This window comes from Parus major, chromosome 8 (genome assembly GCF_001522545.3).
Source record: "Parus major isolate Abel chromosome 8, Parus_major1.1, whole genome shotgun sequence".
NCBI lineage: Eukaryota > Metazoa > Chordata > Aves > Passeriformes > Paridae > Parus > Parus major.
Genome location: NC_031777.1, coordinates 22863204 through 22879592, shown reverse-complemented (window position 1 = coordinate 22879592; position 16389 = coordinate 22863204). Strand labels below are relative to the sequence as shown.

The 16389-nt window shown below is 41.8% G+C and overlaps 1 protein-coding gene and 1 long non-coding RNA gene across 3 annotated transcripts; one reads left to right on the top strand and one right to left on the bottom strand.

The window, feature by feature from the left end:
- Window positions 1–6: 6 nt before the first annotated feature.
- EFCAB14 (EF-hand calcium binding domain 14) lies at window positions 7–15985 on the top strand. 2 transcript variants are annotated; one of them, XM_015636779.2, is made up of 11 exons: window positions 7–247; window positions 1184–1332; window positions 4347–4492; window positions 6117–6215; window positions 7969–8079; window positions 8874–8954; window positions 9810–9998; window positions 10667–10747; window positions 11586–11697; window positions 12541–12672; window positions 13488–15985. In XM_015636779.2, exons 1-11 carry the CDS (start codon window positions 72–74, stop codon window positions 13655–13657), a joined length of 1446 nt encoding a protein of 481 aa, XP_015492265.1. In that variant the 5' UTR covers window positions 7–71; the 3' UTR covers window positions 13658–15985. The 2 variants fall into 2 exon arrangements, with proteins under 2 accessions (XP_015492265.1, XP_015492264.1); XM_015636778.2 differs by having other exon boundaries at window positions 12538–12672.
- On the bottom strand, window positions 15330–16354 carry LOC107208399. Its single transcript, XR_001523197.3, has 2 exons — window positions 16100–16354; window positions 15330–15988 (listed from the first exon to the last, which is right to left on the bottom strand). It is a non-coding gene; the product is annotated as an uncharacterized LOC107208399 (long non-coding RNA).
- Window positions 16355–16389: the final 35 nt, after the last annotated feature.

Below are 16389 nucleotides of genomic sequence, written 5' to 3'. Positions count from 1 at the left end.
CGGCGGCCGAGGAGAAGGAGGAGGAGGCAGGCGGGAGCCAGCCGCCGGCCGCGCCGCCGCCCCACAAGAGGATGAAGAAGCGGAAGGAGCTGAACGCCCTCATCGGCCTGGCCGCCGACGGCCGCAGGAAGAAGCCCGCCAAGAAGGGCTCTGGCCACCGGCTGCTCCGCACCGAGCCGCCCGCCTCCGACTCCGAGTCCAGCTCCGACGAGGACGAGTTCGCAGGGGCGCGGGGCCGCTGCGGAAAGTGAGTCCCGGGCGCTGCGGGGACAGGTCCTGCCCCGGCCCCGCGGCCGGGCTGCGCTGCCTTCGGCGGGCCGGGTTCGCAGCCGCGGGGACGAGGGTCTGTGTGAGGCTGGGGACTGCCAGGGGACACCCGGAGCTGCGCTGAGCCTGCTCGACCCCGCAGGTCGCCTGTCTGGGGATGGAAGTATCGAGTCGCAGGATGCCTTGGGTTGGAAGGGACCTTAAAGATCATCCAGTTCCAACCCCCAGCCATGGCTAGGGTCAGCTCCCACTGGACCATCCCCTGGCTTTTTAATTTTTTTTTTTCCTGTTTTGTGCTCATCACAGCACAAGTCCTTGTGGACTAAACTTGGGGGCAGCTCCTGGAGATGCTGGCCGCAGTTACCCGTGTGTGTGTGTGTGTGCTCTGCGTGGCACCGACCTGCGAGCTGGCGCAGTGCTGGCTTTCTCGGGGACGTGCTGTGCTTTTGCCAGTAAATAAGCTTTTCAGTTAAGTAACAGCATTAATTATGGGCCTCTGTGCATACCTGGAAGTAGGGATGTCTCAGGGAAACTTGGGCTTTCATAATTTAGAACACTCTAGAAGTACTTGTTGTAACACGGTAATACCTCGTCTTGAAGCGTGTTTTTCATGCTGTCAAGCAGATGTGCCTGACATACGTTTATGTCAGCAGAGCAGGATATTTTAGTAAAGGAAACCTGACAGCTGCTTTTAAATATGCTAGATGTTGCGTACTGAGGATAAGCTGACTAGAGAGTAACAGCCCTGACCTGACTTTATAGCCTTATTTATTCCTGAAAATGCTCCTTGTTAGCCCTTGTCAGCCAAAATGCATGCTTTTAGAACGCTGTCCCTTACTTTGCTCGGACAGCATTTAAAGTAACACTTTTCTAGGCAGTGCTGTATGTTCACAAACTGTTACTTTGTTTTCTGCAGGGGAGACTACCTGCGATGCTGCAGGTTCTGTTACCCTTTATGTGCATTTGTCATTCTTGCTGCTTGTGTGGTCGCATGTGTTGGCTTAGTCTGGATGCAGGTGGCTCTCAAGGAGGATTTGGATGCAATAAAGGAGAAGTTTCGAACCAGTAAGTATGAACATTACTATTTCACATTTTCTTTGGGCAGTATGAAGAGCTTTAGTTGCTTGCCTGCTCAGTCAAAGGCTGAAAATACTGGGTAGACAAATAACATCGGAATTGAGGAGTGCTCTGAGCCAAGAAAACAGACTTAGTGAATCTAAGGTGAATGTTATATATTCTTGCCTGCTCTGTATCTTCTGAGGAGCAGAGACACTGGACTGGCTGGGCCTGTAGTTGCTTGTATATATATTTCTAAAATTCCTGACTTTGTTCTTCAGAATGCTTTCTTCTAAAGAAAGACCCTATTTAAAAAGTTCTCATCAGACCTGTCAAAGCAGTCTAGGGAATTCTGGGGAAAAAGAAAATGAAGAAAAACTGTGTTGTTGTCTTGAACTCTTTTAAAACCTCTGATGCTTGCTGTGGAATTACTGCAATTTGAATGTTGCTTCACTACCATATTTTCTCTCTGTATCCTCTGAGTGTTTATCTTGCTTGCACTGACTCACTGGCCTGTTCCTGTTCAACATTTTTACGTTGGGTTACGTGTGGTGTAGAGTTAATGTTTAATACTTTGAAGTGTGGAGTTCAGATGATGTGTTTTGCTTGTAAAGCTCAGGTTTTCTCCATCCATGTCAAGATTCCCATGCCAGGATTTTCAGTGTAGTAACTTCTGTAGGCTGAGATATAGCAAATGGTGATATGTGCATGGTGAGGTACTCTGTACCTACCTCTGGGCACAAGATGGGTTTTGGTGCCTTACGTTAGTAGTGTTTAAAATCCTGTATAGATTGAAAAAGTTCAGCTAAGGTGTTGTCTTGATTGTGGTGAAAGAGGCATTGAGGTAGTGTGTGTAGAAATTCTTTCCTGTTGGTGTTTGTGTTCCTGTTCGGGTGTGTGAGGTGGGGAGTTGTCTGTCAAGGTGGAACAGGCTGGCTGCGTGTGAGAGAATTGCTGATAGATGTGCTTTTATATTAACTGATATTGAACTCTAAAAGTTGCTGTCCACCAGTTCTGGAGGATACCTTCAGTTCCAGGTGTTGCTTTATGAGTGTTCCCAGCAGCTCTGGAGTTTGTGTTCTGGGTCAGCAGCTGCTGCTCTTTGTGCTCCTCTTTAAGGGTGTGCTGATGGTAAAAGTTTTGCACGAGGACAGTGTTTGTTTGCTTTGGTGTAGTTAAGTTTCATCATTCCTGTTCAACACAAACCTCTTTATTAAAGCAGCTGTTCTCCCTGAGTGTGTTCTCCCTGTCTGGCAATTACAGATGGGCTTGTTTTCTTCTTAATAGCTCTGATAGAAAAGCTGTGCATTTAATGCTTTGCCTGGTGATAAACGTGTCACGTTTCCTTGCCATCATAATACCATGCCTAGGAGTTGGATGGGAGCCTCACAAAGAGGCACAGCATTTAAATACAACAACAAAAAAAGCAGGCAGCAAGAACAACCTGGTTCCCAAACCAGGTAATGTTTTGCCTTGGTGAAATGTGTGGGTGAGCAGAGAAACAAAGGCAGGTGACCCATCTGTCGTACAGCAAGTTTGGAAAAAGAACCTTTCTCTGAATCTTCATCCAGACTTTTTTCCCTATCAGAGCAGATGTTTGTGGCAGTATTTGATATATTCTGCCGTCCTTTGCACAAAGTGAGTGTGGCATGAGTGCTTTTTGTAAACAAGACATCTTAGTATCAGGTATGTTTGGAAAAGGAGGAAGTCATGTAGTGTCTTCCCTTGGATTGTCAGCAATGATGCTAAGAACACATGTGGCATTTAACCTTCCTAGTGCTGCAGAAAACTCTTCAAGTGGAGTCCCACTGTTCACAGTTAGGGTGGCAGAACGGAAAAGAATTTGTCTACAAGAGCCTATGAAAACATGAGATTTAGTTGGAGATGCTTTTGTCAAATGCACAAATTAGTTCTCAGTCTGTTTTGGCTAAAATACATCTTTTGAGGTCTTACTTACTCAGAAGTGTTGTTTGGACCTTGGGTCATCCAGTGCAGATTTCTTTGCACCTAGAAAGTTCTTTTAGAACTTGCTTAAAGAGAAACGAGGTAGGTTTCTGAATATGCACAGCTTTCCAGTTTTGTATGTTTGGGCATCCATTCCACAGGCTTCTCTTTTTGACTGGATTGGTCACACATGGACATTTTTTCTGGGATCTGCCAGCTGCACATCAACAGGTGCCACTGCTCTTGGCAGTCTGGTTGGAGCGATGGCTGTTTGTTGTGAAGCTTTCCAGTGCTGCCATACAGGGTGGACATGCAGGTTTTGGAGAACTCTGTCCTCTTCATCTCAAAACCTTTGCTTATTTGTTTCTCTGACCTAGGGATTTAGGATTGCCTCACAGTACAGCTAAACAGCTTAGTCACTGCAGATCTGGAAGAGCCGCATTTCTCAGGCTCACTGGAATTGCTTTGTCCTGCATGTTTCCCCCTTCCTGTAGTATTAATTGCAGTAATAACTGACTTAATTTGCAAGGACCTTGTTTACTGATTTGTTTACCAACAGCCATTAGTGTATAAGCTTATACATTATTTTTTCAGTTGTCTTTCTGTCACACAGAGCAATTAATTACATTAATCTCCTTGGAATTCACTTCAGCTCCACTGCAGGCTTGAAAAGGGCACTGAGGTTCATTTCATCTGCCTCCTTTACCCTGGGACTGTTGGCAACTCTTGTTCACAGGCCCGTTACTATTTCATGTTCCCCTGTAGAGGTAATGCAAAATAACTGCACTAAATAAAGACCTACTGAGGTTTGCCAGAATGACAGGACTATGCAAAGTGTTAAATTTAGTACAGTCTCTCTGGGTTCTCTCTGGAGATATTGGTACTCTTAAAACAAAAAAAGAGCTGTCATTCTGAGCAAACACTGAATCCAGACTGGCAATAAACCCATATGTAGAAACTGTTATTGCCTTTTTTTACTGTTGTAGATGCTGCTGTTTGTAATTTGTTTTATGCCCTTAAATGTTGTTTACCTGGATTTTTGTTTTGGTTTGCTTGTAATTATTTTTTCATTCTTTTAGTGGAATCTAATCAAAAGACATCATTCCAAGAAATTCCTAAACTGAATGAAGATTTGGTGCAGAACCAAAAGCAGCTAGAACAAATTGAGACTGGAGAACTGGGGCTGAGTAAAATTTGGATAAATATCACAGAGATCAATAAACAGGTGAGAGGGGATCAGTCCTCAGTTTTGAAAAATAATAAAATACTCCATTTTATTATTTTTTAGGGAAATTAATTTTATCTAAGGGCTTCTGTTACAATATATGTAGCTTTTATTTTTCAAGTTCAGCTAGAGTATAAACTTCATTGTAAACAAGTGAAAAACAGCTTGAGCTCCAGCTGGGCTGGAGACTGATCACAAGAGGAGAAATTGCCTAACTGATGGAGTTCAGGCAGAATTTAAAAGAACCTGAGAACTGTGCAGTTCTTAATTCTCCTGCCAAATATTTTTCATGTTTATGATGAGAGATTTTGACATTTCAAATTTCTGAGAGCATTTTGTAAGTGTGGAAAAGAGTTACCTGACTCAAAACGAGCTCCTGTTGCTACAAACTAAGGCCTGGTGTCCTGTGAATATAAAACGTGCTAGCACACTCAGCCTCTGAGCTGGTGTAAATCTTGCCACTGTCATGGGGCTAGAACCAAGCCACTTACCAGAGAGCTCTTTGCTCAGCTGCTCTATTAACTCACACTTCAAATAAAGCATCCAGCAAGGCTTTTACTGAAATTTCTGCCCTGGAGGGTAAAAGTTCAGAGCTGCTCACAGTGAATGTCAAGAGGTGTGTGGGGGTAACTCCTCTTGACCCAGGTACTCTGGTTTAATTTGTTAGAGTACTGAGGTGCCTGCTTAGATTGATTCTTTTCTTCAGTCCCATGTGGTGGTTAAGTGCTTACTGGAGCACATCTGAAAATTTGATTTGCTCCCTTTAGCATCTCACTGTTTTAGCCACAGTTATTCAGGCTTTTCATGAGACTTTTAAAATGCTCTTATCTGCACCTGGCTGTTAAAGATACTTGCACATGGTTCTTGCAGGCTCTCAGGTTACTTCAGGGTCTGGTTACAGTCTGAGCCAGATCTTCCAGAAATCAAAATTTTCTTGCTCTTTTTTTTTTTTTTTTTTATCTGTGAATTGTTGGGATGTGCTGCTGGGAATAATCTCAGCCAGTGTTCACAGCTGGGAGCTAGAGAGCCTGCATGCCAGATGATTAACATTGACCTAATGTAAAATTAGGATCTTTTCCTCAACTTGCAAAACAACTTTATTTTTTTAAACAGAAGAAAGTGGATTTTAGTCTCTGTTCCACTTGTGCTGCAGAGGGTTTGGATGATAAGCACAACTTCTTTACCCATCACTCAGCTGGAGAGGTTGCCTGGTTTGGCTGGGTTTTACCAGGCAGATTTTGTTGTTAAATACAAAAGTGGGTGATGGTTTCCTCCACATGAAGACTTCTTGCACAATTTTTGAAGTCTTTCTTGGGCAACAGCCTCTCTCTAAGAGGATGAATGTAAAACTGGCAGACAGTACTTACTGAAAAGAAGGGGCTCCTGTGGTTTTCATTTGGTTTTAAAAAATAATTAGATGAAAACTTGCTCTTTTACAAGAGGCAGAATATTTTTAATGTAGCCTAGGCAGGACTTCTAACCTAGAGATAGGGGTGGTTTTTGTGTGTACATGTATAATTTTGTATTGCCTTATGTTTTAATGTTGCACATTAAGCCATCAGTATCGGGGGAGGTCAGAATCAGGATTATGTTGCCTAATTCTAAGTACTCCTTTTGGTTTTAGATATCAGTATTGACCTCAACAGTAAATCATCTCAAAAACAATATAAAATCTGCTGCTGACCTGATTTCTCTTCCTCTCACAGTAGAGAAACTCCAGAAGGTAAGCACTGCAAATGTGGCTATCACTAAATGTGCTCTGTGTGTTAAGCTGCAGCTGGGCTCCTGGGGACAGCACTGACAGCAGGAGCTACCTGAGTTGGAAGGAATATTTGCTTCTCTTGTCTTTAAAATTTGACTTCATAAATTGTATAGTCCTGTGATAATGTGTAACAGGTCAAAAAATTAAAGGGCTTGTTTATCCCTCTTGGACATGAATTTGTTTGTATTTTGCTGTCCCGTGTTGGAGCTGATCTTTCTGGTTACTTTTCTTCAAGTTGCTAATCTTAATATCATGTGAGACACTTGAAAAAAGTCTGTCTGCAGTTTTATAACGGCATGCAAATAGGTGGTTTGTTTAGCTTTTTTAATTGGAAAAGGAAATTTATTGCTTTCTGTTAATACCATGTCTTACTGTGTGCCTTACTGAGCATTCTTCACCAAAGAACTGTCCTGTTTATTTTGGTTAAAAGCATGACTTGTTGAAACTTGCCTAGCTTTTCCATGGCAGATCTGTTTATTTAGCAGTAAACATTTATGTTGGGCTAACACCTAATGTTAGTCCAGTCTTTGTGGCATTATGGCTTTCCACATCTCATTTCCTATCCCTAGAAAATTAATGTATAATCAACAAGCTAGTGATAGGCAAAGCAGTGAGTGTGGTTTGGCTGATGGGGCTGCCAGGATTTCTTTTTCTGGGAAGAGTACAAAGCTGTTTCCTAAGCTCCTTATTTGCTGCTACAAGCAGGCTGGATTTGCACTGTCAGAAGCAAGTCAGAAGGCATGTTGTTATCAGGAGTGGGACCAGGGCAGTGATTGTCCTCCTGTACCGGGCACTGGTGAGGCCAGACCTCAAATCCTGTGTCCAGTTCTGGGCCCCTCAGTTCAGGAAGGACATTGTGGGGCTGCAGTGTCCACAGAAGGGCAGTGGAAGTGGGGAAGGGTGTGGAACACCCTGAGTTCCAGACTGAGGAGGAGCAGCTGAGGTTCAGCCTGGAGAAAAGGAGACTCAGGGGGGACCTTACCACTCTCTACAACTCCCTGAAAGGAGGCTGTAGTCAGGTGGGGGGTCAGGCTGTTCTCTCAAGTGACAAGTGGTAGGGCAAGAGGAAATAACTTAAAACTGTGCCCATGGAGGTTTAGATTGGATAATAGAAAAAATTCCTTCACTAAATGGCTTGTCAAACAGTGGAGCAGCTTGCACAGGGAGCTGTTGGAGTTGCCATCCCTGGAGGTATTTAAAGGATGTGTTAGGAGCTTGGGGACATGGATTAGTGGTGGACTTGGCAGTGCTGAGTTAATAGTTGGACTCAGTCTTAGAGGTTCTTGCCAACCTGAGTGATCCTATGACAAGGCTGAGTTTCTTATGTGGGATTTGGTTTTCTTGAGCTTTTTTCCTTGCAGGTACCATTCCTGGAAATAAGGATACCTGCTGGTGTTAAAATCCTGAAGGATTGTTGAGGGAATTCCTCTTGGGTAGTGGCTTTTGTTCCTGCTGCTGAAGGGTGCTGAAGGTGTCCTGAGGTCCTCCAGGGCACAGGTTGCTGTGGGTGTAGTTTGCAGTTTTGAATGCAAAAAAAACTTGCAAATTCTTCAAACTCATGTGCATGATTTTGCAGGTGAGTTTGAAGAATTTAGTTAGTGAAACTGCAGTCTGCCTGCAGTTTCTGTAGCAAAATGTTGTGTTTAGCTGACTGGTACTTTGGGACAGTGCAGTTTTAGGAAGGCTGAGATTTCTGTCATCTTTTTTATTGCAGACTGTGGCCAACATAGGTAGCACCCTTACCAGTGTGGCTCATGATGTTGAAAATATACAGACAGCTATTGAGGAATACAAGAAATCCATAGAAATACTCCAGAATGATGTGGTAAGAAAAATGCACTGCTTTAGCACTGCCTAATATGAAGCAAGTTAAAGAAATGCTTGGAGTTCTGTCTTTTACCTTTGGTTGGTGCATTAATTAGTTAATTTTCTAATCTCTGTGAGATTTCTGTATGGTATCAAGTGCTTGTTTCTCTGGAGCCAGAATTGTTCCTTTCTACACTTCCTATCTTGCATATTCTTGCTTCCTATTCCATGGATATAGGGGCTTGGGAAATGCTCCTGTGAGATGCAGGGTACTGCTTATGGTAACTGCACTGTTTTAGGTTTGGGGATGTCAGAAAATTGATATAAATTTTTGGTTAAATTAAGAATATATACAAGGATGAAATTACTGACTGTCTTCAGCAGAAACTATTCACTGTATTTATCCTGACCTCTCACTTGATGTTAACAAACTGAGCCAATAATTAGAGTTTTTCAGCTAAACTACTGTACCAGAGTTCTTGCAGACAAAATCTAAATTAGACATAAAATAAAGCTTGTTTCAGTCAGTGGGTGCTCTAAAAACATTGCAGATATGGCAGTGTGTATGGTAGCAGTGAAATGTGTATCATAATACTTCATTAAATGGAGATGAGTTAATTAGGAGAGTTTAATGAAAATAAATTTGGACCTTATGTGTTTGAGAGAGAAAACTATTAGCCTTGTTAAAATACTGCATGCACAGCAGACCTGAGTGACTGTAATTGTAGCAAAACACCCTCAGCTACAGTCTGCCACTTATTAAACACTTATTCACAGGGATTTTATAACACAATTTTCTACTTCTTTCCTTAGAAGGAATTAAAACAGCTGCCTTCACTTCCCTCCACTGCTGTGCCAAGGACTGAGGGAAATCAGACAGAATACTGCAAAAAGGTATTTTTCTCCCTTTCATAAGGGATTTTGGTACAAGCATCATGGATATGTAACTCACCTGTGTGTTTTGCAGTACTGTAGTGTGAAAAATTTGCTTTTTATCAAGACAATGCAGATAGCATGCTTTAAAGCAGATCATAAGATGACTGTGCTGTAGTTCCTGTGTATGTGCAAACAGCAAAGTGCCCTGGTCTGAGAGTGGATTTTTTTTTTGGATTCTGACTGGGTGAGGAGTAAAAAGACTGAAACGAATATCTGACAAATTATAGGTGTGCTTTGCTAAAGTAAATGAAAATAAGTTAAAGGCTTTTAGTGGAGTGAATTTTATGGCAGGTACTTGCTTATCTGAGCAAACTCGGGAGTGGCATGTACTGAGTCACCCTCACTGTAATGAGGTGTGGAAAGCAGTCATTCAGCAACAACAACAAAAAAAAAACGCTTAATGTGTAGGTGTTTAGCAGAATGACTGCATTTACTTACATTTAATACAGTCAATATCTTCCTGGAAAATGAATCCTGTATATAAATATGCCCAGTATGTGCTTTCTTGGGAAAAACCATTGTTGTGCTTACAAAGCTTGACCTGGAAAATGAGATGAATAGGCTTTCTGTGTTCACTGCACAGCTGAAGTGATTGTATTAGCAACAAAGAGGTTAGCCCTAGGGAAGAATCTCACTTTCAGACTTTCAGAAAGTTGGAATAACTTTCTGGAAGCTTCCAGTTGGATGTTTTCAGTGGTGGCAGTGGAGAACCAGCCTGAAGTCTGCACAGTTAAACTGGGTCAGTCGTGTTGTTAATAGCAGGAGTCAGTGCAGAGGTTGGGTAAACTGACACGTGCTCTGTTTATATTTCAGGAAAGCCAGGCACTGCATGCAGCTTTGGAACAGCTAAATAATACTGTAGTGGTGTACCAAAAGTTGAATGACATCAAGCTTCTAAATGTGGATGCAGCCATTGGCAACCTCAGCCGGAAAGTTACACTCTTGGAAAACTCTCCCCTGGTTGTGAAAAATCTGGACAGAAGAGAGAACTCTACCATCGTGGTAAGTGATGGCTCAGGGTTTCTCCTCAGGCTGTTCCTTCCCTTTCACTGCAGATACAGCTTTTCAGACCCAACTAAAGAACATGTCAGAGTGAAATTTGAGGTACTTAGGAATTAATTTAAAAAAGGCTGGAATTTGTTCCTTAACAGATAAACCAGCATTAAGAGTGTCTTAGGAGCAATATTTCATTTCTCTTCTTCAGTTTCTACAGGGAAGTGTCCAAAACAGTGTGACATTTAAGAGTTGGGTGGGTGCTTTATGAGGCAGGATTCACAAACTGAGCTATGTTTTTGGAATCACTCTGGCATAGATCTCTTAAGACCCAGTGAGGAGCTAAGTGGGAGTCTGCATTTGTTTAACAGTGGTAAAATTATAAAAAAACCCCAATAATAAAAAAGCCCTCCTAAATAAGTTCATAAATTCTTCCAGTGTTTTCTGTTTGCCAAACTGGGCCCAGCCTGTGAGAACATGTTCTGTATGTTTAACAATAAAGGAACATGATGACGTTGCTGTGGTAAATTATACAAACCATTTTTATGACTTCATGTTTATTTTACAGTGTATCTGCCCTGCTTTATCTCTGCTTAATGTCTGCCAAATTTGAAGGAAAGAAACTGTTGTAGAAAATAAAAAGCATGTGAATAAACTCTGCTCTGTTTTTTCTGTAGGTGAATGATGCAACTACCTCTCTAAAAGTGGAAAATGAAGATCAACTAGATAGTGTAACTCAGTCAAGTAAAGAACTGAAGGTAAAGTAAGGAAATAAAAATTGCATGGATTAGTAGAGCATGTAATTGTCTTTCTAAAGATGTTTTAAATGGACCTTAATTGAGCAGAGGTCTGCAAAGAGGCACTAATGGATTCAAGGACTTGCTGGAAGCCCCTCTCAGTAATGGTCTGTCACTGTCTGGGAGTGAGTTTAACTGAATGGCCAAACTGTGGGCAGGGGATGGGAGGGGATGCTGCTGAATTTAGTTTCCATCTGCTGGAAAGAAGGTGGGTGAGTGAGCAGGCTGCACTGTCAGTTCTGGGTTTGTACTGATGTGAACTCAACCTGTCATCTGGAATGTACCAATGAACAGAGGGAGCTGCAGATTAAAAAAGTGTTTTATTTTAACAGAGATGCAGCAGCTCCAGCACAATGATATTCACTACTGCAGACAAACCTTGGAAACAATTAAGCAGTTTAATTAATGCATAAGTGTTCACTCCAAGTATGCTTGACTGTTTTATATTAGAACTTTCCAATGTCTTGCTCTTTTCTGTACGAAATACAGAAAGTAAACATCAGATTCTTTTGAAATGAGTGTATGCAAAATAATTGCCTGTTTTTCAGGATGAGGTACTGATTCTTTTGCTTTCCTACAGACCATGTAAATTTATTCACTGTATCTTCCCATAGATTATGTATTTATTTATTTATTTATTGTTTTAAAATACTGGTTATAATTTTAAACTTGATCAGCCTGGATACCTCAAAGTCAGTCAAAAATGCTGACTTACTTTAAATTACTACCTTTTCTAATCTTCTGCATCTACTGAAGGGGTGCATTTTAAGATGTTTTTTTTTTTTCTCTACATGTACAGGAAGCAGGAACTAGAGATTCTCAGGTATCAAAACTAAAAGAGACTCTTCAGATGATCAGTGCTCTCACAAGCAAGTCAGAAAATGACATACCCATTGAGTCATCAAAGAATGGTAAGAATGTCTGGTAACAGTAATCATAAACCTGGAGGTTCCCTGTAATTCAAAAAATACAAAAGTAAGGTGGATAATTAGGCTCTTCCTTAAGATTTTGATGAAGGTATTTTTAGTTAAAGTGGTAGGAAACTGATGTTGCTAGAACAGAAAAGTGTGTATGACTGCCAAAGTTTGAAGGTGACTTAAAACATGTGTGGAAGGATTCATGTGCATCAATAGCTGGTGTTTGAAGGCAGGCAGTGATGAACTGTAGAGCTTTATACCAAATGAAGTCTGGTTTTACCTTTTCAAAATGTAACTGAAACAGACAGGAAAGGTCTTTGCCTCTGCTGACTTCAGTTCTGCACTTCTGTTGAACCTTAGATTTTTAAATAGTTCATTACAATAGAACTGTGCTATGCTCTATTACAATAGAACTGTGAGCACCTGCTTGTTCATTCCAAGCAAGTACTTGGAAATTTAGACCTTGCTGTTGGGAAATAGAGGTATTGATAAGGTGAAAGCAGCTCAGGTGGGCAGATGTAACTTGCTTAATGAAGCTTCTTCAGCACCCTCAGAGTGGGAAGCAGAAAACACTCCTAAGACATTCTTTGTGTGGGAGTTTATAAATACACACCTCCTAATACAGAATGGAAGATTAAAGCTGTGTGACTGTCCCAAAACTGTTCTTTCAATTAAAGTGAAAAGGATCAACACTGCTACATTCTGAAATATTGCAGCATTCTTATCCCATACAGCTACTGTGATAAAAAAGAAATCAGTTGTATTGGATTTTTGTTTGGTTTTGGTAGCTGTAATTCTGAGGAATTAGTAAGACTAATAGAAATTGTTTTGTAGCAGTTGAAAATAGTCAGAGTACTACAGCAAAGCCCACAGACCTTTCAAGGGTGGCTTCAAGGTCAGCTGATGACAACACAGAGAGAAATGGGCAGCTGAGCCATCTGTCCTTACCAGGAATTTCCAGCATTGAAGGTATGTCCTTTTTAGGCTGACCTTTTCTTCTGAGTATTTCATGTAAATGTTCAGGAGAGGATAAATATAAACATTCTGGGAGTTGTGAGGTGAATTTTAAAATCTTGAAAACTAGGGGTTAAAAAAAAAAATTAAGAAAAGAAACTGAAAGGAAATAATAGCATGTAAAAGAAACTGAGAGTTAAGCAGGAGTGTGCATTATTAGTGAATTATAATTGTTTTGAAAGTATTATATCAAGTTCCCCAGAGACAGGGAGAGAAGTCAAGGGCAGAATTAACATGCTGAAGGAAAAAGAAGTAGCTATGAGTGTGTATTTTCTGGGGCTTTTTTCTGCTCTGCATTTTTTTTTTTCCAAGAGAACGCTCCCTGGTCAGATGAATGGTTTCTGGATCTTGCTGTTCAGTCTCTTCAGCTCCTGAAAGGGCAACTCTTAGCATCAGGAAGTGAATAGGCACTTTTCCCTTTATATCATCTGTCCCGTTGGTATAGCAACAGTCATTCAGAGCTTGCTTTTGTGGGGGATAACTGCATCTGTATGCAGTTAGCAGTTGTAAAATGGGCTGGTAGTTGTAGCCAGAAATAGGGATTAATTTCTTCAGATTTAATGTAATTTAATACAGAAATGTTCATGCTTTTTTTTCTGCTAAACTGTTACCAGCAGCTTGTGACAAAACAGGAGGCAAACACACACTCAGGGATGCTGTATGTAATTAGGGGGGTACTAAGAGACAGTGCTACAAAACTGGGAAAGCAGCTCATAGGATATTCCTGTGTACCTAAAGGAGCTGATTCTCAATCCTTGTTCTCTTTGCAGATCTTCAGAAACTTTTTGAAAAAGCAGATGCTGATGGAAAGCTCTCACACAAAGCTCTTCAAAAGCTGTTTGGCTCCACAGCCCAAGAATCCCAGAGCTTTAAGGAGTTTGACACAGATGGAGATGAGAAATACACACTAAAAGAACTGAGATTAGCGTTAGGTGTATAGGATATACATTTAGAAATGTGATATTGGTGGATGTTATTGTAGCTAAAGGAAGCTACAGGACATAAAATTACAGCTGCACTTTCAGTGTTTTACTGATCTTTGGAGCTAAATTACTGTACACATTGCCACCTCTTTTTTTTCAGTTGCATTTATTGAAAAGTAATTTACAAATTTATATGTCAATAGGACATAATATTGGGACTTCGTTAAAATCCAGAAAATTCCCAAACTTGGAAACATTTTCCTCTCATTATTTCCTTTTCAAGGAAGTTATTGGTTATAATTTAAAATGTGTACATACTAAAATAAAACTATGGTTTTATATTTCACTGAAATTTGCCTTAAATTAGAGAGCTGCACTTTATGTAGAGCAGAAGGAAAATCTGTCTTATGAAGATGGGCTGCTTCTGCTTGTAAATATATGAGATAGAGTAAATTATGCATATTTAAGGAGAAGTTGTGTCAGGGGCTATGTTGGTAGTAAGCAGTTTATAATGAGAGGCTGAGCCTGGAATGGGAGTTTAAGAGCTTCAGCTAAATTTCTGATTTTTGTTAAGAATATCAGTGAATAAATTTGGCCTCAGTCAGAGGAAGGCAGGAGGGGTAAGTCATGCCCATCTATAGCAGGATGTATTTTTAAAGGGAAGAGTTGAAAGTTTTTATATCATGAGCCTACAGGAGCAATTAACTTGCCAAGTGCTTGGGTTTTCACTTCAGCATTCTTTAGGCTTTGCCGTATTGCATTCAGATTATATTTTGTGAGATGAGCCTGTCTATTTATTTTTTTTAAATGAATATTGAATAGCTTTAATAGATGCTTAAGAGGTAAAAGCCTACAGTGCAGCCTGCTGAGCAGCACCTGAGCAGTTCATGCCTCAGCAGTGCTCTGATACACTCCAGGAGTGTGAGCAGGTGGGAAGGCCCAGAGAAGACTTGGGAGCTCTTTCCTGGCTATTGTGACCGTGATCCCTTCTTGGTACCTTTATTTTTTGTCTTCTTGCCAACAGAAGGATGTAAAAAGCTGTGTAGACATGTGCAATGGCATCATCATTCTGTACTGACACATGGTTTGTAAGTGAGGTTTCCCTACTAGAGGAACTTAAAAGATCTGTTCATAGTAGTGGATCTAAACACAGAGTGTATTTATTACCTTCTGAAACATAGGAAAATGATTTTTGCAGAGGGGATTCTCTCTTGCAGACTAGATCAGGGCCAAGTTTGGTGATTTTGCTCACAAATATCACTGATCTTGTTATGAGTTTTTTGCATGATTAGTGAGTTGAAGTTGCTCACCTCGCTGAAACATCAGCTTACAAGGAAGTCCATTCATAATTGTTGATTTTTATATAACTTTAGACTGGATGTTTTATCAATAATTGTATTTTGGAAGTATGAATCAGCAAAGGAATGTACAAAATGGAGCTCTGTTGCCCATTTCCTAGGCTTCTTTCACTGTTGCTCTTCTATCCTGTTTGGGTAATGCAGATGCCACCCAGTACCAAAATGCTTTTGATGTGACGTTTGAAAACGCCGTATTTAAAAACAAAACAAAACCAACCAACCTTGGCTTTAGAGAGGACAAGAAGCCAACCCTTGCTTCTTGCCACTTCACATACCCTTTTATACACTACTGTATAATTCCTTAACCAAATAAAGAAAAAAAGCAATAAAATATAACCATTCTGGTATTTTATTTGTACATATTGTATCATAGTCATATGCCAGAGTTTGCAAAATATTTTTGGAAGTTTATTTGTATGAAATTCAATGTCACCTTAAAATTTAAAAGATTATGGTACCGCCTTGTGAATCTTTTAGTGTTTTGTTTTGTTGCAGTCTGCTTTACTTTTAGAAGGCTTTTCGGCTGCAGTAGTGAAAATGCCAGCTAGACCTGATGTGTGCTGTTGCACGGCTGTGCCCAGGGAGCTCAGCTGCTCACTGCTGGGACACGGCTGCCCAGGGCTGCTTTTTAACTTGCATGTCGATGGCTAATTGCTGTGGTCACCTGTAGGATGGGCTTGTGCTGTCAGTTAGCCAAAACCCGAACATCCCTAGGTAGAACGGTCTCTTCTGTGCTGCAGGCTGGGAGCACCGGTCCCATCCCTGCGTGGTATCTGCCATGCCACCGCTCTCCACCCCGCGTCCAGCCCTGACGCCAGGTGTGGGCAGGGTTCCTCTCCCCTGTCCATTCACAGTGCAGATGAAAAGCCGTGAGTGTAGTAAATCCACTCGTCCGGATCACCTCCGTGCCCTGACTCGTGCGGCTGCTGGTGCGGTACCAGAGGGGCGGCTGGATGCTCTGGGCACGAGTCCTTGAGAAAAAGGCGGTATCTGAAATAAAAAGCAATGAAGTTGTTAGAGCAAACTGACACAGGAAAAGAGCTATACGCTGCCGAGACGTGCTGCTGTGCCGTGGCTCCTGGGTTCGCGTTCGGGCTGTACCTGTGGGTTTGGGTGACCACTGTACCTCCCCTGCGGTTACCGGCCTGCGCCGGGAGCGGGGCCGTGCCCACCGCGCTTGTTCGCTCCGCGGCGCTCCACCATGTAACGTGACTTTTGTCTCAATAAAAGCTCCTTTCCAGCGTGCGGCTCCGGCAAGTTCCTGGCGGGGCAGGTGGAACAGGGCGGGCCGAGCTGAAGGGAATGGGCCGGGCTGAGGGGAGTGGGGCCATGGCGGGCCGGGCTGAGGGGAGCGCGGGGCGGGCTGAGGGGAGCGCGGGGCGGGCTGAGGG